The following is a 20,857-nucleotide window of genomic DNA, read 5'->3' as shown; positions in this document are numbered from 1 at the left end:
GAGAAGCCTAGAAGGCACGCTCGAGGACACGCTTGACCTAACAGATACTAGCGTCCCATATGGTTGAGAAGGGTGCCACGGCTTTTGGAGGGGCATGCAGGCCTGCTGCAGCCTGTCGCTCAGCGGGACACCACGACCGGCTGAGGTCTGGAAGGCGGTGACGCCTGTTGAACTCGTTCAGGGTCGCGCCTGGTATGGGCGAGTATTTTTCTGGTGGTGCTACAGCTTACCAGACCGCCAACTATGATTGGCTGGCCTCGTTCAACAATCAACTTTCATGCTCCACCATCACCTGTTTGACTTGTCCTGACAATTAATTCCGTTCTGCCTCTGGGCGATCAACCTTGACTCGAGCATTCTGTCGCCCACCTTCGATCGTTTACTCTTTCTCGAACTTCCTTCCCCTCCATCCTTCCATCCCCCATCCTGTCAAGCTCTCGTCGGTGGTCGAACAGCACATACTTTCCTCACCTGTTGCTGGCGATTGCTCTTCTGTAATATCTGCTTTAATACCCGCCTATAATTCGACCACTACGGGCCTCGCATCCCCCTCTCGCGATTGCCATTGTACTTCGCAGAACAGTCTCACCGAGGAGACCGTCTCCCCCGAGTGTCATTGAGTTGACAGCTCGTCACGAAAGCCCACTACGACTTCCTCAACCCCGAACGATCGATATCCTATAGCACCGCCATCATGCGTCCTGAAGTGGAGCAGGAACTGTCTCACACCCTGCTCATTGAGCTGCTGGCATATCAGTTTGCCTCGCCCGTGAGATGGATTGAGACTCAGGATGTCTTCCTAGCCGAGAAGACCGCCGAGCGCGTGGTCGAAATTGGTCCAGCGGACACCTTGGGTGTCATGGCCAAGCGCACGCTAGCCTCAAAGTATGAAGCCTATGATGCCGCAAAGTCCGTTCAACGTCAGATTCTGTGCTACAACAAGGATGTCAAAGAGATCTACTACGATGTTGATCCTATCGAGGAAGAGCCAGAGCCAGCGGAAAGTGCCCCGGCTGACGCTCCTGCGGCTGCTGCTCCCTCAGCAGCTGCACCGGCCGCCGCAGCTGCGCCTCCTCCCCCTGGCGCAGGGCCAGCAGAAAAGGTACCAGACGAGCCTGTTCAGGCCGTCGAAATTGTACGCGCTCTTATTGCGCAGAAGCTCAAGAAGCCTCTTCTCGAGGTGCCTCTGAGCAAGGCCATCAAGGATCTCGTGGGCGGTAAGCTGACTTGGTATCGATTATTCGCACCAGGACGCTAACATGTGCACAGGCAAGTCCACCCTCCAGAACGAGATTCTGGGTGATTTGGGCAAGGAATTTGGTTCTACCCCCGAAAAGCCCGAGGATACGCCTTTGGACGAACTCGGTGCGTCCATGCAAGCTACCTTCGACGGCAATCTGGGCAAGCAATCGACATCGCTCATTGCGCGCCTAATTTCTTCCAAGATGCCTGGAGGTTTCAACATCACAACCGCCCGCAAGTACTTGGAAACAAGATGGGGCCTTGCTTCTGGTCGTCAAGACGGTGTCTTGCTGCTGGCGTTGACCGCGGAGCCTGCCGCTCGTCTAGGCTCGGATGCTGATGCCAAGGCCTTCTTGGACGATATCGCCAACAAATACGCCGCCAATGCCGGCATCAGTCTCACGACGGCATCATCAGGAGCTTCCACGGGAGGCTCGGGTGGCGGCATGATGATGGATCCCGCCGCGATCGATGCTCTCACCAAGGATCAAAGGGCTCTGTTCAAGCAGCAGCTTGAACTGTTTGCTCGCTATCTCAAGATCGACCTGCGTTCTGGAGACAAGGCGCACTTGGAGTCTCAGAAGTCGGAGAAGATTCTTCAAGCCCAGCTTGACTTGTGGACCACTGAGCACGGTGAATTCTACGCTTCGGGTATTGAGCCCGTTTTTAGTCCTCTCAAGGCTCGCACATACGATTCATCATGGAATTGGGCTCGTCAAGATGCCCTTAGCATGTACTACGACATCATCTTTGGTCGCCTCCAGGCCGTCGACCGCGAGATCGTCAGCCAATGCATTCGCATCATGAACCGCTCCAACCCCAAGCTGTTGGACTTCATGCAGTATCACATCGACAACTGCCCCACTGAGCGCGGCGAGACTTATAAGCTTGCCAAAGAGCTCGGGCAGATGCTGATTGAGAACTGCAAGGATGTTCTCAATGTTTCTCCTGTGTATAAAGACGTTGCTGTTCCCACCGGCCCTCGCACGACTGTGGATGCCCGTGGCAACTTGAACTTTGAGGAGGCCCCCCGTGCGAGCTGCCGTAAGCTCGAGCATTACGTCCAGCAGATGGCTGAGGGTGGCAAGATCTCCGAGTACGGCAACCGCACCAAGGTGCAGAACGACCTCCAGCGCATCTACAAGCTCATCAAGCAGCAACACAAGATGTCCAAAACCTCGCAATTGGAGATCAAGAGTCTGTACGGTGATGTTCTGCGCTCGCTCTCGATGAACGAGAGTCAGATCCTTCAGGAGAAGAACGCCAAGAGCAGGAAGATCAAGGGTGTCACCAACAATAAGGGCAAGGTCGAGACGATCCCCTTCCTGCATCTCAAGAAGAAGGGTCTTCACGGCTGGGACTACAGCAAGAGGCTTACTGCCTCATACCTCAACTGCTTGGAGGATGCCGCTAAATCTGGCGTTTCCTACTCTGGCAAGCACGTCCTCATGACCGGTGCCGGCGCTGGATCCATTGGTGCAGAGGTCCTCCAGGGTCTCGTCAGCGGTGGCGCCAAGGTTGTTGTCACCACCAGTCGCTTCTCCCGCGAGGTCACCGAGTACTACCAGTCCATGTACTCGCGTTACGGCTCTCGCGGCTCGCAGATCGTCGTTGTGCCCTTCAACCAAGGTAGTAAGCAGGATGTTGAGGCCTTGGTTGAGTACATCTACGATCCCAAGACTGGCCTTGGATGGGACCTTGATTTCATCGTTCCCTTTGCTGCCATTTCCGAGAACGGCCGCCAGATTGACAGTATTGACTCGCGCTCTGAGCTGGCGCATCGCATCATGCTGACCAACTTGATCCGCCTTCTCGGTGCCGTCAAGGCTCAGAAGACGGAGCGCGGCTTTGAGACTCGTCCTGCCCAGGTTGTCTTGCCACTGTCCCCAAACCACGGCACTTTCGGTAGCGATGGTCTGTACTCCGAGTCGAAGCTTGCTCTGGAGACGCTCTTCAACCGTTGGTACTCCGAGAGCTGGGCCAACTACCTCACCATCTGCGGTGCTGTCATTGGCTGGACCCGTGGTACAGGTCTCATGTCTGGCAACAACATTGTAGCGGAAGGCGTCGAGGCCTTTGGAGTCCGTACCTTCTCGCAGCAGGAGATGGCCTTCAACTTGCTCGGACTCATGTCGCCAGCTATTGTTGACCTTTGCCAGGTTGAGCCAGTGTTTGCTGATCTTAACGGTGGCCTCCAGTTCATTCCCAACCTGAACGAGGCCATGACCAAGCTCCGCAAGGATATCATGGAGACAAGTGAGGTCCGCAAGGCTGTCACCAAGGAGAGCGCCATCGAGAACACCATTGTACACGGCGCCGATTCCGAGATGCTTTACAAGAAGAAGACCATTGACCCCCGCGCCAACATCAAGTTCGACTTCCCTCCTCTGCCTGACTGGAAGACCGAGGTCGCTCCTCACAACGAAACCCTGAAGGGTATGGTTGACTTGGAAAAGGTCGTCGTTGTTACTGGTTTTGCTGAAGTTGGCCCTTGGGGTAACTCGCGCACCCGTTGGGAAATGGAAGCCTATGGCGAATTCTCCCTCGAGGGTTGCGTCGAAATGGCCTGGATCATGGGTCTCATCAAGAATCACAATGGTCCTATCAAGGGTAAGCCTTATGCTGGCTGGGTCGATGCCAAGTCTGGCGACCCAGTCGACGACAAGGACATCAAGCAGAAGTACGAGAAGTATATTCTCGAGCACTCTGGTATCCGTCTGATCGAGCCTGAGCTGTTCGATGGTTACGACCCCAACAACAAGCAGCTACTGCATGAGGTTGTTATCGAGGAGGATCTCGAGCCTTTTGAGGCTTCCAAGGAGACCGCCGATGAGTTCAGGCGCGAGCATGGTGACAAAGTTGAGGTCTTTGAGATCCCTGAGAGCGGCGAGTACACCATCCGTCTCAAGAAGGGAGCTGCCCTTTGGATCCCCAAGGCCCTTCGTTTTGACCGCCTGGTCGCCGGCCAGATCCCTACGGGCTGGGATGCCAAGCGGTACGGTATCCCCGAGGACATCATCTCGCAGGTGGACCCAGTCTCCCTGTTCCTCCTGGTCTCCACTGCTGAGGCCCTACTGTCCAGCGGTATCACCGATCCTTATGAGTTCTACAAGTACGTCCACGTGTCGGAAGTCGGCAACTGTGTCGGTTCCGGTATGGGTGGTGCTGCTGCACTACGTGGTATGCACAAGGACCGCTTCCTGGACAAGCCTCTGCAGAACGATATTCTTCAGGAGTCTTTCATCAACACCATGGCTGCCTGGGTCAACATGCTGTTGCTCTCGTCCTCGGGTCCCATCAAAACCCCCGTTGGTGCCTGCGCCACTGCCGTTGAGTCCGTGGACATTGGTTACGAGACCATCATGGAAGGCAAGGCTCGCGTCTGCCTGGTCGGCGGTTTCGATGACTTTGGCGAGGAGGGTTCGTACGAGTTCGCCAACATGAAGGCAACCAGCAACACAGTCGACGAGTTTGCGCATGGCCGTACTCCCAAGGAGATGTCGCGCCCCACCACCACTACCAGGAACGGTTTCATGGAATCGCAGGGCTGCGGTATGCAGGTTATCATGACTGCTAAGCTTGCCCTGGACATGGGTGTCCCCATCCATGGCATACTTGCCCTGACAACGACTGCCTCTGACAAGATTGGTCGTTCAGTGCCCGCTCCCGGCCAAGGTGTGCTGACCACTGCCCGTGAGCACGCCGGCAAGTTCCCCTCGCCTTTACTCGACATCAATTACCGCCGCCGCCAGATCGAGCGCCGCAAGAAGAACATCAAGCAATGGCACGAGGACGAGCTTGAGTATGTGTGGGATGAGGTCCAGGCTATGAAGGCCCAGGGCGCAGACTTTGATGAGTCCGAGTACGCGCAGGACCGCATTGCCCACATTGAGAAGGAGGCCGCCCGTCAAGAGAAGGAGTTGCTGCGCAGCATGGGCAACAACTTCTGGAAAAGTGATCCTAGCATCGCGCCGTTGCGTGGTGCGCTTGCGACCTGGGGTCTGACAATTGACGACCTCGATGTCGCCTCCTTCCACGGTACCTCTACCAAGGCGAACGACAAGAACGAGTCCTCGGTCATTTGCCAACAGCTCCGTCATCTTGGTCGTTCCAAGGGTAACGCAGTGATGGGCATCTTCCAGAAATACTTGACTGGTCACCCCAAGGGTGCTGCTGGCGCCTGGATGATGAACGGCTGTCTGCAAGTGCTCAACTCTGGTATTGTACCAGGCAACCGCAATGCCGACAACGTCGACCCCATCATGGAGGACTTCGACCTTATCGTCTACCCGAGCCGCACCCTCCAGACCGACGGCATCAAGGCCTTCTCCGTCACCTCTTTCGGTTTCGGTCAGAAGGGCGCGCAGGCCATCGGCATCCACCCCAAGTACCTCTTTGCCACGCTTGACGAGGCAACGTACAGCTCGTACTGCGCCAAGGTTGATGCTCGTCAGAAGAAGGCTTACCGTTACTTCCACAACGGCTTGATCAACAACACGCTCTTTGTTGCCAAAGCCAACTCGCCCTACAACGAACAGCAGCTCAGCAGCGTCTTGCTCAACCCCGACGCCAGGGTATCCAAGGATGCCAAGTCATCTGAGCTTACATTCGCCTCCAACTTCATGAAGCAGTCCGAGAAGCAGGTCCCGTCAGCTCGTGCGAGCGAGACCCAGCAAGTCATGGAGGCACTGGCACAGAAGGTTACCAACAAGAGCAGCCAGGTTGGTGTTGATGTCGAGGACATCTCCTCCGTCAACATCGACAACGAGACGTTTGTGGAGCGCAACTTCACCGCCAACGAGATTGCCTACTGCCAGAAGGCGCCCAGCCCCCAGAGCTCGTTCGCTGGCAGGTGGAGTGCCAAGGAGGCTGTGTTCAAGTCTCTGGGTGTCGCCAGCAAGGGCGCTGGTGCCGCCATGAGGGAGATTGAGATTCTGAAGGACGATGAGACTGGTGCACCAATGGTCCGCGTAAGTTCTCTTCACTCGCCCATGACGGCGAATTCCACTAACAGTGCTTAGCTCCGTGGTGAGGCTGCTGCCGCCGCCAAGAAGGCTGGTGTTCAAGACATCACGCTTTCCATCTCCCACTCAGATAGCCAGGCTATTGCTGTGGCTGTCGCCAACTTTTAGACACTGCGTTTTGAGGAGCTAGGGGTATACAAATGATAGATTTAAGGGGGTTTCTCTGGTGTGGCGTTCCGCAAACTAGATGTGTTGAGGACAGAAGGCGATGCACTGGTTCACAAGCATCTGATCTACGCCGATGTAATGAAGTGCGCAGCATGAGGAGGAAAGCGATTTAATACATTCCACGTTCTAAAGTTTGCTGTGCTTGACGCTTTGTGCTCTGGATGATTTCCCTTGCAAAACCTCCCCCGACAAGAGCCCTTGCCTGTCTGCCGGTCTGCCGGTCTGCCGGCCTGTTTGAGGCTCGAAACAGCAGACACGCTGCTCCCTCGCCGGTGTACCACATGCGATAGCGGTGCGTTCACATGCGCCCGTCACGGAGTGATGGCTCTAATTCAACTGTAAACTCACGTCGCTCATTGCCCTCTGCCGCCTCGTCCTCGCCCACGGCCGCCACCACGACCACGTCCACCTCTATCACCACCACCGCGACCGCCGTGATCCCCTCTTGACTGACCGCCTCCCCTGCCGCCTCGGAAACCGCCGGATTGGTTCTTCTGTTGTTCGCTCACAATGTCGACAATTTCGTCGGGCACCCGAAGGTATTTGATCTGAGACACATTGCGTTAGTCTCCAGCACCATTGATTGTCCAGTCGTTGAGCATGATTGCGCACATTATTGCCTTTGACGTAGACTTCTGGTAACCGCACAAACTTGTCGCCTTCCTGGTCTCGTGTCAGTAGCTGCCGCTTCTTCCCATCCTCGTCAGAATGACATGGGGCCAACGCACGGGACTTGTTTGCACGACTTCTTTGAGAGTCAGATTCATCCAGTTGTCGCAGTTCACGAGGTGACCGTTCAGTGTCTCGCCATTCTTCAGCTCCACGAGCATCGGGTGCCCTTGGGCTGCGTTGAGTAGACCGAGGGGTAACTATGCGCGACTCTGGTCAGTTTCCGGACTATGCTCGCTCTGAGGCGCAAGCGATAGGTCTCGTACCATTTTCGATTTGCCCAGCAGCTTGTGTGGCGTACGCTGGAGCTTTCGGCTTGGGTTATGGGCGAGAGTGGAAGGTGATGATGTCTTTGGCTTGATTGACCTTGAAGCATGTTTGCGTTGAGGACCCCGCCATGTGCATCGCCCCGCTTGTAAATACGGCAGTCGACTTACCCGGGAGCTATAGCGGCGACAATTCCGAGCGGAAGGCTTCCGCACAGCTGCTTGACACAACCGCCTGGAAATTTGAGGAAGCGCGCGAACGAACTCCTGCTCAGATATCCCATCAGGTCACCCTCTTTTGGTGTACACGCACGCGATGAGAGGCGCACAGGTGGTTAATGATGGCTTGTGGCGCTGTCTTTGCCCTTCCTTCGACCAGAGATTGCTCCAGAGCTCTGTGCGATCCATTACTACGCGACAACATGCTCGAGATCCGACGCAATTCACGACGCGACGATCATGGACGCAGCAGCGACATGTATCGAAGCAAATGTACTCCACAGCCGCTGCTGTCGAAACAAATTCGGTTAAACATGCAGATCAAGGTTCTATAACGCAGCAGCCTGCCGAGACCGTGGAGCCATCCGAGAACCAACAAGAGTCGTTGCCCGTCGAACGGGTAGAAGACCCTTCTGCAATCAAAATGCTCCTGAAAGTGAAGTCTCTGTTCCAGGACGAGCTTTCCAAGCCTTCGGTTGACGACATACTCGGTGCACTGCAACGATTGCGGAAAAGACCAGACCTTGAACGCTTCAGCAGCCAAGACATACCAAGCCAGTCCGTCAATCGATATGAGCGCACCATGACTCTTGTTACACATCTCATCCAGCGACGAAAGTATCCTCCGTCCTTGTTCATATATGAGTGCGTCATGGACGCCATGGTGGATGCCCAGGTTTCCACGTTTGCGGTACGCAAGCTGCTCAAGGAGATGGAGCGCAACGCCATGCCGCCAACCGAATACGTGCTCAACAGCGTGTTGCTGTTCCTAACCATACATCCGGACTATGCGTTGCGGTCGCAAGTGCTCGACACCTTGGAGCGCCAATGGCATGCAATCAGCGACGATGCGCGTGCCTACGTGCTTGTTGCGATGCTGCGCGAGGGACAGTTTGAGCTCGCCTATGATGGCTTCGTCTCGGATCTGGAAGCGGGCAAGACTTTTGAGCCCTGGGTCTATGACATCTTCATCGTCGTGTTTGGGCACGAGGGCTTCCTGGACGAGATGCTGGACTTGGCTGCCAAACGAAGGGCCATTACCGTGCAGGACGATGCAGGCACATTCAATCTGCTGTATTTTACTCTGGATGTGTGCAGCAGCGCCTCACACTACCCAGGCACGGTCTGGTCCTGGTTGGCAGGGATGAAGGACGACAAGACGGTGCCTTCGGATGGGATCTTGGAGAACGTGCTCGCCACGGCAGCTAGACATGGAGACGCAACACTCGCAGCTGAGGTACACAGCATGATCTCGAGACGCACCCGCATCCACATCCACCACTACGACGCGATGGTCGAGGCCTTCGCCGGGAATCAGAATGTGGAGGGTGTGCTGCGCGTGATGGAAATTATGCACGACAATGGCCTGCCGATCTCGCGGAAAACCGCCCTGCCACTGACAGAGCTCCTTTGCGCTCATCCCAAGCTGATCCCAGAGGTGGAAGATGTCACGCGGGAGATTGCACAGAAGCGCGACAGCGGCCGCATTGCTGGGGATATCGTCGATCACGTGCTTGAAGCCAAGGCCAAGTCAACAGGGGCCGACTCGGCTCTCGCTCTGTACGAAGAGGCCTTGGCATTAACAGGCCGCAAGCCCTCTGTGGCAACAATTCAAGACATGATCGTCTACAGCAAAGAGGAGGAGTACAGGTCTCGCTTCATTGACGACTACAGAAGTCGCCATACCGAGTTGTCGGGCTCCTCCAAAATATGGCGCAAGAGCCACGCGGTCAAGCTGTTGCAAGTCTTCATGGAGCACGGAGACCTCGACTTGACATTTTGTCATCTCAATACTTGGCTGGAGAACAAGACAGCCAGCGAAGCAGATCTCCCTGCGCATTCGCTGCGTCTCCTGACACATGCTGCATCTGAAGCGCATGACAAGACGATAGTGGATACATATGACCACTACCGTCGCCTCGGGAACCAAGACGCCTTGAATATCATCAAAGCGACAGTCGACACAGTCAAGCCGCAAAAGCCAGAAACATTCTAAGACGAAGAGCCAAGTCTAGGAAATGTTTTACCATGTTGAGTGACCTATGGCTCACCTTTGTCAAAAGAGGCGCCACAAAGGCTCTTAGACCTGGAATGGGTCTGCAATGACGGAGCTCATCTTCGGTTGGTAGGGCTGCTATGTGGCACCTTTAGGGGCGCTCACCTCAACCTGTCTTCGGAGCTCGTACATCTGATTGTTGAGCAACATGTGGATCGGCCTGCGGGCTGCACCTGTATATAATCCAAGTGGGCCGAAGGTTCCGGCGTTTGAAGCTTTGTACTATAATACCATTTGGCGAATGACAATTGAGCTTGGGGACTCAGAGTTATCGCACGCCATCGCCAGGCGGGACATTTTTCATCATGTTCTGTGCAAAGGTGGATGGCTCTTCGCTACAGGTGGTCTTGGAACGGGCGACAGACTGAAGCATAAGTACACAGTACTCTTGGCCCTGTACAACGTCTTTCGCGGGTATCAAAGGCAAAAATCCGCTTGAGCTGTTGACGCCTGCTCTCGAATACAATTACGGACATCGGTATCTGGTCAAACAGCACATTGTTCTTTCAAGATGCAACGCCGTGTCTGGACCACCGCCAGGATGACAATCGCAGATGTGATTCGAGAAGCCCGTTTTGGGCAGCTTGTGCGCCTCCCCACCAAAGACAACTACTTTCAATACCCCGAGGAGGAGCCTGGCTTCCAGCTCCCCCAGTGCTGGGTCGATCTCATGAACCACCCAGATCTGCCACTTCCCTCCCCTACCAGCCAAGAACTGGCGCTGGTCTCTCTTCGAGTCCATTTGGGCCGCCGCCCCCATCGCCGTCGTCATGTTCTTGTTCTTCCTCCCCGAGATGAGCACGCACAACCCTCTACTCTGTCGCGCGGAGCGGCTCCGCAAGCTCACAGGGAACCAGCGCTTCATGTCGCAGAGCGAAATTGACCAGCGCACCATGCGCTTCCGGCACGTCCTCGTCGACGCCATCATCAAGCCCGTGGAGATCACCATTTAGGATCCCGCCATGCTCTTCGTGCAAATCTACGTCGCCATCATCTACGGCATCTACTACTCCTTCTTCGAGGTCTTCCCCCTCGTCTACATCCCCCTCAGCTACCCGCAGTACCCAGCCAGCCTCTTTGCAGGCAATGACTTCTACCGGAGCGCCCTCGCCGCCGGCAGCATTCTGTTTGCGGAGCCCCTGCCCAACAAACTCGGCGTGGCGACCAAGGGCACTAACTAGTCTGCTGGGCGGGCTGAGTGTGATTGGCATCAACGGTATTTGGCTGCTGTACTACCATGGCACTACGCTCCGCGCCCGGAGTACGTTTGCCATTTCGTCGACGGATTCGTTTCAGGCGGTGAAGGGCTGGCATCTTCTCGCCCGTCCAAAGTATGGTGCATCGACAGAACAAGTCATTCGGTATCTTGGCGATTAAATACATATCCCTCTTCTTGTTAGACAACATGTATAGTCAGCCAGCCAGCCAGGTTCCTTTCATTGCCCCCGTACCTCCCCAAGTTCTGTACAATGAAAAAACTCCTCGCTCATTTGGGTCCTCTCATCGTCATGTATAAAACCGACGCACTCGCTCGACAATGAAGGTTATAAATGTAGATTCAAACCCACCCTGAGCCATTGGATCCGGAGTTATTCTCCGGTCCACCAAAGTAACTCCAAGGCCCCTGGCTGCCTACTGGCTGCGTTTGGGTGGCGTAGCCTGCGCGCCCGCGGTTCTGAGAGTTTGCTCGCATGTCAAAGTTGCTCAGCAATGCCGAGTCGGTGGTGGGTTGCCCGTAAGAGCCCGAGCTGCCGAACCCGCTCGCTCGGTCATGTGGTTGCGAAGATCTACTCGAACCAGACCATGGCCCGGCTGTCGACTCTTGGCTGTTGTGCGTAGAGGCCATGGTGGTAGCCGCGGCGTTCATGGACATTGTCGTGGAGCCACCTCGACTCATATCAAACGCCGGGTAGGACGTCGAGGTAGGCGCTGCCGTGGTACGCTCTTGTTGCGAGTATGGCTCATATGCGATGCGGTGGCTAGCATCGTTCGCAGCTGCATTGTTGCCTGCATACCGACCATAATCGTTGTACGCTGACGAGGCTACCAGGTCGTTATTCGGCGGCGGCGCAGCTTGCTGGATTGGTTGAGTGGGCGCATGTGGTGGATACGCTCGACTCAAAGCATCGGCGTTGGGGGTCCTGGTATGGGCTCTTTGGCCATGTTGAGACATGGCACGCTGCTGTTGCTGAGCTTGGAAAGGCGATCTCCGCGCCTGTGTCTGCATGGCGGCCATCATCTGAGGCGACTGCTGGGCTTGTGTTGGGGTGGTGTTGTTGTGGTGGGCAGGCTGCGCTGCATTGTCTCGCAGTTGTGGCGAGTTCGTTGACATGAGCGGGCTCGATTGCCTGGCTTGTTGCTGTCCTAACATGGCTTGCTGCGCCAGAATAGGCGACATCGTGGTGTTGTTATGGTTCTTGTTGTTGCTGCTGCTGCTGCTGTTGGCAGTGGCCACGTTGTTCCCAGCCATCCAACTTGAACCGCTACCAACAGCTGCTGTCCCATGGCCGCCCGAGCCTTGAGGCAAGCTTTGTTGGGAGGGGCTGCCAGCAGATGTCTTGAGGCGGTGACGGCCCTTCCCTGGCGACACCGTCTTTGCAGAAGCCATCACAGTGTCTGAGGTGGTGTTCAAGGATGAATCAGGCAAGGCGGGATAAGCACTCTGTGCCATGTTCAAGTGCGCCCCAGCATCCAAATAACCCTCTTGGTCGTGGCCGTGAGGAGGATCCACGCTCGGCGTCAACATGTCAGCTACTGGCATCTGGTTGTAAGAAGACGCATCACCTGCCGCGACCGTAGCGTGTGCAGCGTCGCCTTGTTGGCGGCTGCCATCAATGCCAGCGTGCTCGGCAATAGTAGTCTCAATAACCCCCTCCTCTTCTTCTTCTTCGTCGTCCTCGTCTTCGTCTTCGTCTTCGTCTTCCTCGATGGTGATCACGGGTCCAGATTTTCTGGAGCGCGGCTTCTGAGGTGGATATTCGCATGGCTGTCCCTCTGATTGACACTCTGAGCAGCTCGGCCGCTCCTTGGGGCATTTGACTCTCCGGGTCTTACAACAAAGGCACGATAGTCTCGACTTGCCCAATTTTCTGTGAGACTTTGAAGGCGTCTCGTTAGATCCGTGCACCGTAGTCTGGTCGCCATTGGCTGCCTTGGGTGTCGGCTTGCTCTTGCGGCCGCTCTTTGTGGGTTTGGCATCGGGGGCCAGCTCTTTGCTGGTCGTTGGTCCACTGGGTGTGGCTTGCTGCGCCCTCTCAGTGGTGCCTTCCGAGGACGGCTTGTCCTTGTTGCTTGGATGAATGATCTGCAACCTTTCTGCGCCATACTTCGCCAGCATCTGCACAGAGTCCTGTTGCAATGCTGGCGACTGGTTACTAAAAATGTTCATCTGGTCGACAGACAGGGAGTCAGGATTAACACCGTGATCCGACAAAAGCTTCCTAGCAATGGCCAACCGTCGCGCAGCTTCCTCGGGGGATATGTTAAATGGCAGCGAGCCTGTCGCTGGCGCAGGCAATGTCGCTTGTGACGCCTGCGCATAGCTCCCCCAGTTCTGTTCGCCTTGCTCGTTTGGTAGTCGCGCCCCAGGATAGTCTGGCGGCATGACGGCTTCTCCGGCTGTGCCTGTCGCAGTCTCCTCAGCAGATTTCTTCCTCTTCTTGTGACGCTTCTTAGGCCGCTCGCCGTCGGCACCAGCCTCTCCATCGGCTGGAGCATCACGCTTCTTCTTTCGTCGTTTCTCCTTGCCCTCGCCCTCGCCCTTTGGCTCCCTCGGTGTCTTTTGCTTCAGCTTCTTCTTCTGTTCCCTAGCTTGAAGCTTTTGCTGTTGCTGACGCTCGTAGCCAGGTCCAAACACTCTCTCGGGGGTTGGATAAGCCTTGCTGAGCTCTTCCACAGTCTTGTGGAGGAGCGTATGGTCATACCTCACACTGATGCACCTGTCCTTCCGATTGAAAGTTATCGTGATCGAGCCGCGGCAGTCGAACGCAGGACGGCTCATTAGGACAGGGTCGGGTACACGCAGGGTGCAGTCTCCAATGACAGCCGTTGTGGGGTTTTTCGCATTCTGTCGAGTCCAGTGCTGGAGAGAGGCTTTGCAGATGTAGCTGAATATCCAACCGCTCGAGCCCCTCGAAAGATCTCGCAACACCCAAGTGCTGTGATCGCGTGAACTGAGGGCTCCAATCACGTGCTTCGCTACCGCCCGCTGCAACACCGGGTTGTCGGATTGATTCATTATCGTGTCGCTTGCTTGCACTAGGCGCGTCGTGGTCCCCCCAGCCGGGTCCGCAGACAGGGTAGCTGAGCGCACGCCTCCCAACGATGGATCGACGTTGTTCAGACCCTCCAACGCATCATTCTCGCTCTCTGTCAGGCTCAAGTCAAATTGCGCCGAGCTGCTGAGTTTCAGGTTCGAGGTGACGTGGTCCGCTCGGGTCTCGTTCGTATTCTCGTCGAGAATGGTTTGAAGCTTGTCGGCAAGCTCGTCGGCCGACGCGCATTGTTTCTTCTTGGAAGGTTTGGCGCTCGTGTCAGTGCTGACTCCGAAACTGGCCAGAAAATCGGCCATATTGACCGGCGATGGCGACTCGGCGCCAGCAGAACTGCGTGTTCGCGCGTCGGCTGCGAGCTGGACCGCGCGTCTCGCCCGACGCAACAGACCGTCGAGATACCTCACGGACCCAGGCTCCTGTCCGGGTGACTGAGTCGATCGGTGCGACGATGTTCCCGCTGGTGTGAATGGCTCACAAAGGCGACTCCCATCGTCGGCAGTCGCGACAAGGCGGTGTTGTGGAGTGATTGGGGGTGACGTCTTGGCAGGCGGCGCGGCGCACAGCGCATTCCTCTTGGGTGTGCAGCCCTCACTCCTGGACGTCGGCGTGAGTATTTGGAGTTGGGATGTGAAAGAAGAAGGAATAAAGGGCCAGAGGCTTCATAATATGTTCAAGGACTGCAAATTTGCTTTTTGCACAAGATATCAGATCAAAGCGTGAAGTGACGGACAACTGAGGACAGCCTCAACCACGCGGACTCTTACACGCAGCTGAGGTGCTTGCTCAACGCCGTCGAACCAGCTTTGCAACGCATCCTAAATTATGGTTACTCTGCTTCTCGAAAGTTATAAGTATCTCGCAAAGCCATTGATCACGACCTGCCACGAGCTGCGACTCTGGCTATCGAGAGTGCAGCAACCAGCGGAATTGGGACAAACGAGTGGCGAACATAATGTAGGTATATATAATTTATTTCCCTTGCTTCTTTCAACAATCAATAGGCACGATGGCCGAGTGGTTAAGGCGTTCGGCTGCTATTAAGCAAATCAACCGGATGGGTTCGCCCGCGCGTGTTCGAATCACGTTCGTGTCGTTTCTTTTTTGATTTTTTGCCTCTTGGAATATTGACAGCGTATAAATTGCATTTTTGTTATTTTTTTTTTGTTAGCTAATAGTTCACCAATCTCCAAACTTTTTTCCTACGTTGGCTAGTTGCTGGTTATTTTCTCCCGGAGCAAACTTACTTCCTATAATAGTATACTTGAGCTTTATGTGGGATACGATAGATGCTCTGCCCTTCTTCACTGTCTTATAGAAAGAGTAATTCATTATGGTCTCTTTCACGAAAAGTGAGACACATCTGACAGCCCACACATCTGGAGATTCCTTAAAGTCCTCGATCTCTAGATACTACGTTAGAAGCAACGGGCCAAATCTACTGCAAAAAAAAGCAACATATTTCAGTGAGAAAACATTATGACAGCTTCAGAAATAAATTTGTCTCTTTCAACTGAATGTCATGGTACCCGCAGCCTGCTGCCCATCGCCTAGTACTCCAAAAGCTATCCTCGAGGTCGGTTCATGTCAGTCAATCTTGCTGCAGAGAAACAGATTGCTATAACGACCGGGAGAGTGTCCGAGAAAGTTTGAATTTCAACGGACATCCGAGCATGCCTCAATTCGACCCCGCGGCATCAACAGTGACCCTTTCCCATGAAGACATTATGCTTCCAGCTGCTTGTTCACTTGCGTGATGACGGTCTCTGGATTGCTCCTGGTCGGTTGTCCGGCTCATAATCTCGCTATGCCAGAAGATAGGCCAGTCGAGCAGCCATTGATCGTTACGATGCACTTTTGACGAAACTTGCGTGTCAGGAATGCTTTTCCACCCATTGTTCCACTCTTTCCACGAGATCCAGCTTTCTGCCCGAGGTACTCAACCCCTGTGCCTCTAGAATGTCTTTCAACTGGGCGACAGTCATCTTGACGATACCACCGCTCTCCACAGCGGATTTTACCTGGGGGAGGGTCAAGCCAGACATCGAGGGTTTATCTGAACCACTGCGGGCCTTCTTCGACGCCGGGCGTTCAGGCAATTCGCTTTCTGCTTCACGCTTCACAGCTCTGGTTGCTTGCGCATTCTTGGCATCTCGCTCCAACGTCTCCTGCCATTCCTCCAAATAGCCCCCGGCTCGTTTGCTAATCGCCTTGTACTTGGGCTCTGTCGCATCCTCAGCCTTCTCGGGGACCTCCTCCTCCAAGGCAAGGGCTTGCAAGATCTTGTAGTGCCACTGCAGCGCCGGGTTGGGGTACTTGGTCGGGTTGTACATCGCTTTCGGCAGCTGCAGTTGTTGCACGATGACGCGCATCTGTGTCTGTAGCTCGTCTGAGCTCCGTGCGAACCCATCAGATTCCTTGATGCCCCTCAAATCATCGCCAAAGGGCAGTGGATAAATCCACAAGCCCGACGGCAGGTAGGGCGTTCCACAGTCGTCGTCCGCCTGCTCCTTCGACGGTACGATGGCTGCCAAGATTGGTTGGGCGTTGGCCCGCGTGATGCACCAGGCAACGCCGAGTTTGTCGTCTTTCAGGAGCTTCTGCCACAGTGCTGTGTACACACGCGTCGAGCCGACATAGTCCTCCTCGCTTGGGAAGATAAACGTGCTCTTCTTGACGCTAGCCCACAACGGAATAGCACTTCGTGGCTTGAAGCCGATGATGCGGATGACAGGCGAGCCGAAGTCTCGCAGCTTCTTCTGCTCTTCGGGGCTAAAGTATACGTACTCGCCACCGAACTTGTATGCTTTCTTAATATCGGTCTTTTCCACTGTACGAGCACTGTCCTCGGCCACTCTCGTCGTTTCGCCCGCCGCAATTTGTGGCTTTTCGCCGTCCAGCCAGATGTAGCAGGTGCGCGCGGGTGTCTGTCGGTGAAGTACATTGTACCCCTTGACGGAGATTCGCAGTCCGGGCGCTATCTCGAACGGAAGATTGGAGAAAAGAGATCTCTTGGGGGTCTGTTTCGAGTTGATATTGGAAATGAGGGAGTTCAAAAGCGTCAGTCCGTCTCCTGACTTGGAAGACCGAACCTCTGACATGTTGGCTTCGCCCGCAAGAGGGTCTTGGTAGATAATGTTCTGAGAAGGTCAATCCAGCACGCAACCGACGACCGCCCGACTTACATCGTAGAACTTCTCGATGCGAAATGTGCTATCTCCACGAGTGATGGGGAAAAGGACGATGGTCACTCCCAAGTCGTACAGGTCTTTGGCTCGCACTGCAGCTGCTTGGCGGGCATCTTTACTTGAGGAGTGTGGGTCGTCATTGTCTGTCACGATGAACAAACGACGACTTCCAAAGTTGGCTGCTTTGGTGGTGAAGATCTGGTTCGCACAGAAAAGCACGTTTGACATGGAGACCCGTTCTTCCGATGGCTTCAGGACTTCATCCTCGTCCTCCCCTTCCTCCACAAGAGCCTTCAATGCCTTCACATCCTCGGCCGCAGGTATATCCAGGTCAGTGAAGAGATAGCAATGAGGATACCCTAAGCCACCACGACCGTCACCGTCATCGTGGAATTTGGATTTTTGGGTGCCGAACAGCAAAATGCCCATCATGTCTTTGGGGTTGGAAATGATGCGCTGCTCCATAAGATGGTAAGCACATTTCAGCGCTGCTTGGACCGGACTGTCTCGGTCCGCTTTTTTGGAGTCCGATGCTGGCGGAGGTTGTAGCATAGATGTGCTAATATCGATAGCGATCAAGACAGCGTCCTTCTGCGCTTTGTAGCTCTGTGGTGTGTAAGTGATTGCGCGTCTCACGTGAGTAGCCGGCCACCAACTGTTTCATCTATTTCCTGGTCTTCCTCATCCTCCTCCGGGCGCTTCCAAGAATTGTCTTCGTTGGCCATCTTGGTGTCAATTCATCAATCAATGTGATGGGAATGGTTGTAAGATTCACATCGTGAGATGGTGAATTCAGATGCATTTCCGCCAAGGCGTGTCAGAGCTAGGCAACAAGTACGCGCCAAGCCAGCAGGGGTCGCGGGGGCTGTCGCGAGATCACGTGGTCTATGACACACGGCTTACTCTTGCGAAGCGACGATTGGCAGACGAGCCTGCTAAAGGTGACTTCTGTTGTAGCGTCGTTGTGCCATCTTCATCAAGTATCTCCGAAACAAGAATCCTCGATGCCGACGCCAGCTCGTGAAAGCGCCGATCAGTCCACCTCGGAGGTCCAGAAATCCGCGACTGCATCATCGAAGCAGCGCCATTCCGGTCTTTTCCAATTTTCTCAACAACCCGCGCTACCTGCCAGAGGACACCCTCTAGACAATTGCAGCATTGTAGCATACCTTTAACAGCTCACCGCACGGTATTTCGCCGCCATGGCGTTCCGCTTACCGTCCCACATGCCCAGGCGCATCTGCGCAGGCAAGTCGTCCAGCTTCGGCCTTTCTCAGCTGAACAGCAGAGCTCGCGGACTGGCAACTGTGGTACCGCCGGTGACACAAGATGCAACCGGGTCCAAGGGACCAACAGCCATGGTGTTCATGAACATGGGAGGACCGCAAACCACGGATCAAGTCGGGGACTTTCTGAGTCGACTCTTTGTAAGCTATTGCTATCACTACAAACGTATTGCTCGCCCAGCTAACCCACCACAGTCAGACGGCGACCTGATTCCCCTGGGAAGGCTACAGTCCTACATCGGTCCCTTGTTGTCGAAGCGAAGGACACCCAAGATCCAGAAGCAGTACAGCGACATCGGTGGCGGGTCACCTATCCGCAAATGGTCCGAGTACCAGAACGAAGAAATGTGCAAGATTCTCGACAAGATCTCTCCCGAGACCGCACCGCACAAGCCGTACGTCGCGTTTCGCTACGCCAATCCCTTGACGGAGCACATGTACCAGCAACTTCTAGACGACGGCTTCGGAAAAGGGCGCGGGGGGCGTGCCGTAGCCTTTACCCAATATCCTCAGTATTCCTGCTCGACAACGGGCAGTAGTCTCAATGAGCTGTGGAAGTGGAGGCACAGGCTGGAGTCCAAGCACAGTGGAGGCGAGGGGGCGATCAATTGGAGCGTCATTGACAGGTGGCCTGTACACCACGGTCTCGTCGAAGCCTTCGCCCAGCACATTGAAGCCAAACTGGCGGAATACCCTGAGGAACGACGGAAGGATGTTGTGCTCCTATTCTCAGCGCACAGTTTGCCCATGTCTGTGGTCAACCGCGGAGATCCCTACCCAGCAGAGGTCGCGGCGACAGTGTACGCTGTCATGCAGCGCCTCAGGTTCTCCAACCCATACCGTCTTTGCTGGCAATCTCAGGTCGGGCCATCGGCGTGGTTAGGTCCTCAGACGTCCGACACGGTTGAGAATTTTATCAAGAAGGGCCAAAAGGATCTGGTCCTGATCCCGATCGCGTTCACGTCGGATCACATCGAGACACTGTACGAGCTGGACCTGGAAGTCATCGGCGAGTCTGGCCATTCGGACACGGTGAAGCGAGCTGAGAGTCTGAATGGCAGTCCAGTCTTCATCGAAGCTCTGGCTGATATCGCCAAGAACCATCTGGCTAGTGGGGAGTCATGCTCGCCGCAAATGGGGCTGCGATGCCCTGCCTGCACAAGCGAGAGATGCGCTGTTACAAAAGAGTTCTTCAGTGGTAAAAAAGCGCAATCGTATCCTGGCGATAAGGTGCTGGCCCAGTAGTGTCAGCTTATAGACTGTACGAATATTGTTTCCTGAGACGAGAATACATGTAGCGCCTCTGTGTATCAATGTGGCTTGGAATGTATCGTTGCTGTTCTGTGTTTCTGATGTTCGTAACCAGCTATCCGAGGCGTTGCCATGTTTGTTATTGGCTTCGCATCGTGACATGCGAGCTGCAGTACTCGTAGGCTGCAACGCCGGTGAAACAAATAGGCGATACATTGCTCATCTCCACAGCCCAAAGTCAAAAGGAATTCCGCATCGACTTGTCAAAGAGGCCCACCATGAAACATGTGTACAGTTGCAGGCAAGGCAACCACTGACTTACCCTGAACGATGCGTGAGAGCTACAGATATGTCTGAATATTGCTACATAACAAGAACATTGGTCGTGCAAGATTAAAGATTTTCTGTTTCAAGTTGAAATTGAGTAGCACATCGTTCCGATTGCCGAGTAGCTGCTATACCTCGAGACCATTCATAAATCATGAACCAATAATACTTTAAAAATGTTGCACCCCATTTTGCACAGTGAGGAACAAGAAACGAACATTGCAAATGGGATGTCAAAAAGGCGACATCGCATAGTAAGCATTGAACCCGGACAGTTGATTAACAAGGACTATCTTAATATTATTGAAATACTGACGCCAAGTAGTTAATAATTCAAGACCAAAAAACAAGTTGAGGCTTGACGAGCCTATCTCTAAATAAAGTCATGGCAGTGGTCAGATGTCGACGTGCAACCAAGAGCTCTTTACCCGAAATGTACTAGCTCCAGGTGAGGGACCTTGCGCTTGGGCCATGAGACTGGCCCAAGCTCCCCGTGGCTCAACGTGTTAAATGCTGCCCAGACGAAGGTGCTGTGACAATAACGGCTCAAAGGGGACACCTGTTTCAATGCGCCCAGCCGTTTACGAAAATGTGTCTCAAGCTCGATAACATTCCGTGACTTTGAACGTGGCTGGCCAAGCACCCGTCTCTCCGTCCGTTACGGAGATTCCTAGTCTCCCAAAGATTTCATTACGGGTTGGCGGACGTGGTTGTAACGAATGGGGAGCCACCCTCCGCTGGCATTTGTTCCCCATGGCAGTGGAGCTCGCGAACACTAACTTAAAGAGGACTAGTCCTTCTTGAACCCCTTTTGCTGGAGGAGCAGATCCCAAGACAGGGTAGACAAAAGTCGTGCAAATAAATCAGAAAAAGCTGTGCAACGCGGCAAG

General features: G+C 54.6%; 7 protein-coding genes across 7 annotated transcripts; 4 read left to right on the top strand and 3 right to left on the bottom strand.

Annotated features, from left to right (window-relative positions):
* Positions 1 to 694: 694 nt before the first annotated feature.
* Positions 695 to 6,374, top strand: J7T54_002314 (uncharacterized protein; the record flags this gene model as incomplete). Its single annotated transcript, XM_051506493.1, has 3 exons — positions 695 to 1,217; positions 1,270 to 6,212; positions 6,264 to 6,374. The coding sequence occupies 3 exons, from the start codon at positions 695 to 697 to the stop codon at positions 6,372 to 6,374; spliced, it is 5,577 nt and encodes a 1,858-aa protein (XP_051362277.1).
* Positions 6,375 to 6,449: 75 nt separating this feature from the next.
* Positions 6,450 to 7,372, bottom strand: J7T54_002313 (U6 snRNA-associated Sm-like protein LSm4; the record flags this gene model as incomplete). Its single annotated transcript, XM_051506492.1, has 6 exons — positions 6,450 to 6,499; positions 6,783 to 6,845; positions 6,889 to 6,982; positions 7,047 to 7,097; positions 7,163 to 7,303; positions 7,370 to 7,372. The coding sequence occupies 6 exons, from the start codon at positions 7,370 to 7,372 to the stop codon at positions 6,450 to 6,452; spliced, it is 402 nt and encodes a 133-aa protein (XP_051362276.1).
* Positions 7,373 to 8,012: 640 nt separating this feature from the next.
* Positions 8,013 to 9,584, top strand: J7T54_002312 (uncharacterized protein; the record flags this gene model as incomplete). Its single annotated transcript, XM_051506491.1, has 1 exon — positions 8,013 to 9,584. The coding sequence occupies one exon, from the start codon at positions 8,013 to 8,015 to the stop codon at positions 9,582 to 9,584; it is 1,572 nt and encodes a 523-aa protein (XP_051362275.1).
* Positions 9,585 to 10,414: 830 nt separating this feature from the next.
* J7T54_002311 (Caffeine resistance protein 5) lies at positions 10,415 to 10,825 on the top strand (the record flags this gene model as incomplete). The annotated part of the gene is made up of 2 exons (XM_051506490.1): positions 10,415 to 10,552; positions 10,598 to 10,825. The coding sequence occupies 2 exons, from the start codon at positions 10,415 to 10,417 to the stop codon at positions 10,823 to 10,825; spliced, it is 366 nt and encodes a 121-aa protein (XP_051362274.1).
* Positions 10,826 to 11,202: 377 nt separating this feature from the next.
* Positions 11,203 to 14,214, bottom strand: J7T54_002310 (uncharacterized protein; the record flags this gene model as incomplete). Its single annotated transcript, XM_051506489.1, has 1 exon — positions 11,203 to 14,214. The coding sequence occupies one exon, from the start codon at positions 14,212 to 14,214 to the stop codon at positions 11,203 to 11,205; it is 3,012 nt and encodes a 1,003-aa protein (XP_051362273.1).
* A 1,575-nt stretch (positions 14,215 to 15,789) lies between these two features.
* J7T54_002309 (ATP-dependent DNA helicase II subunit-like protein) lies at positions 15,790 to 17,568 on the bottom strand (the record flags this gene model as incomplete). The annotated part of the gene is made up of 2 exons (XM_051506488.1): positions 15,790 to 17,055; positions 17,101 to 17,568. 2 exons carry the CDS (start codon positions 17,566 to 17,568, stop codon positions 15,790 to 15,792), a joined length of 1,734 nt encoding a protein of 577 aa, XP_051362272.1.
* A 737-nt stretch (positions 17,569 to 18,305) lies between these two features.
* Positions 18,306 to 19,634, top strand: J7T54_002308 (ferrochelatase; the record flags this gene model as incomplete). The annotated part of the gene is made up of 2 exons (XM_051506487.1): positions 18,306 to 18,530; positions 18,585 to 19,634. 2 exons carry the CDS (start codon positions 18,306 to 18,308, stop codon positions 19,632 to 19,634), a joined length of 1,275 nt encoding a protein of 424 aa, XP_051362271.1.
* Between the last annotated feature and the right edge of the window lie 1,223 nt (positions 19,635 to 20,857).

This window comes from Emericellopsis cladophorae (assembly GCF_022114955.1).
Source record: "Emericellopsis cladophorae strain MUM 19.33 chromosome Unknown NODE_22_length_311439_cov_122_237611, whole genome shotgun sequence".
NCBI lineage: Eukaryota > Fungi > Ascomycota > Sordariomycetes > Hypocreales > Bionectriaceae > Emericellopsis > Emericellopsis cladophorae.
The sequence above is the reverse complement of the archived record's forward strand: the minus strand, read 5'-3'. Positions and strand labels throughout refer to the sequence as shown.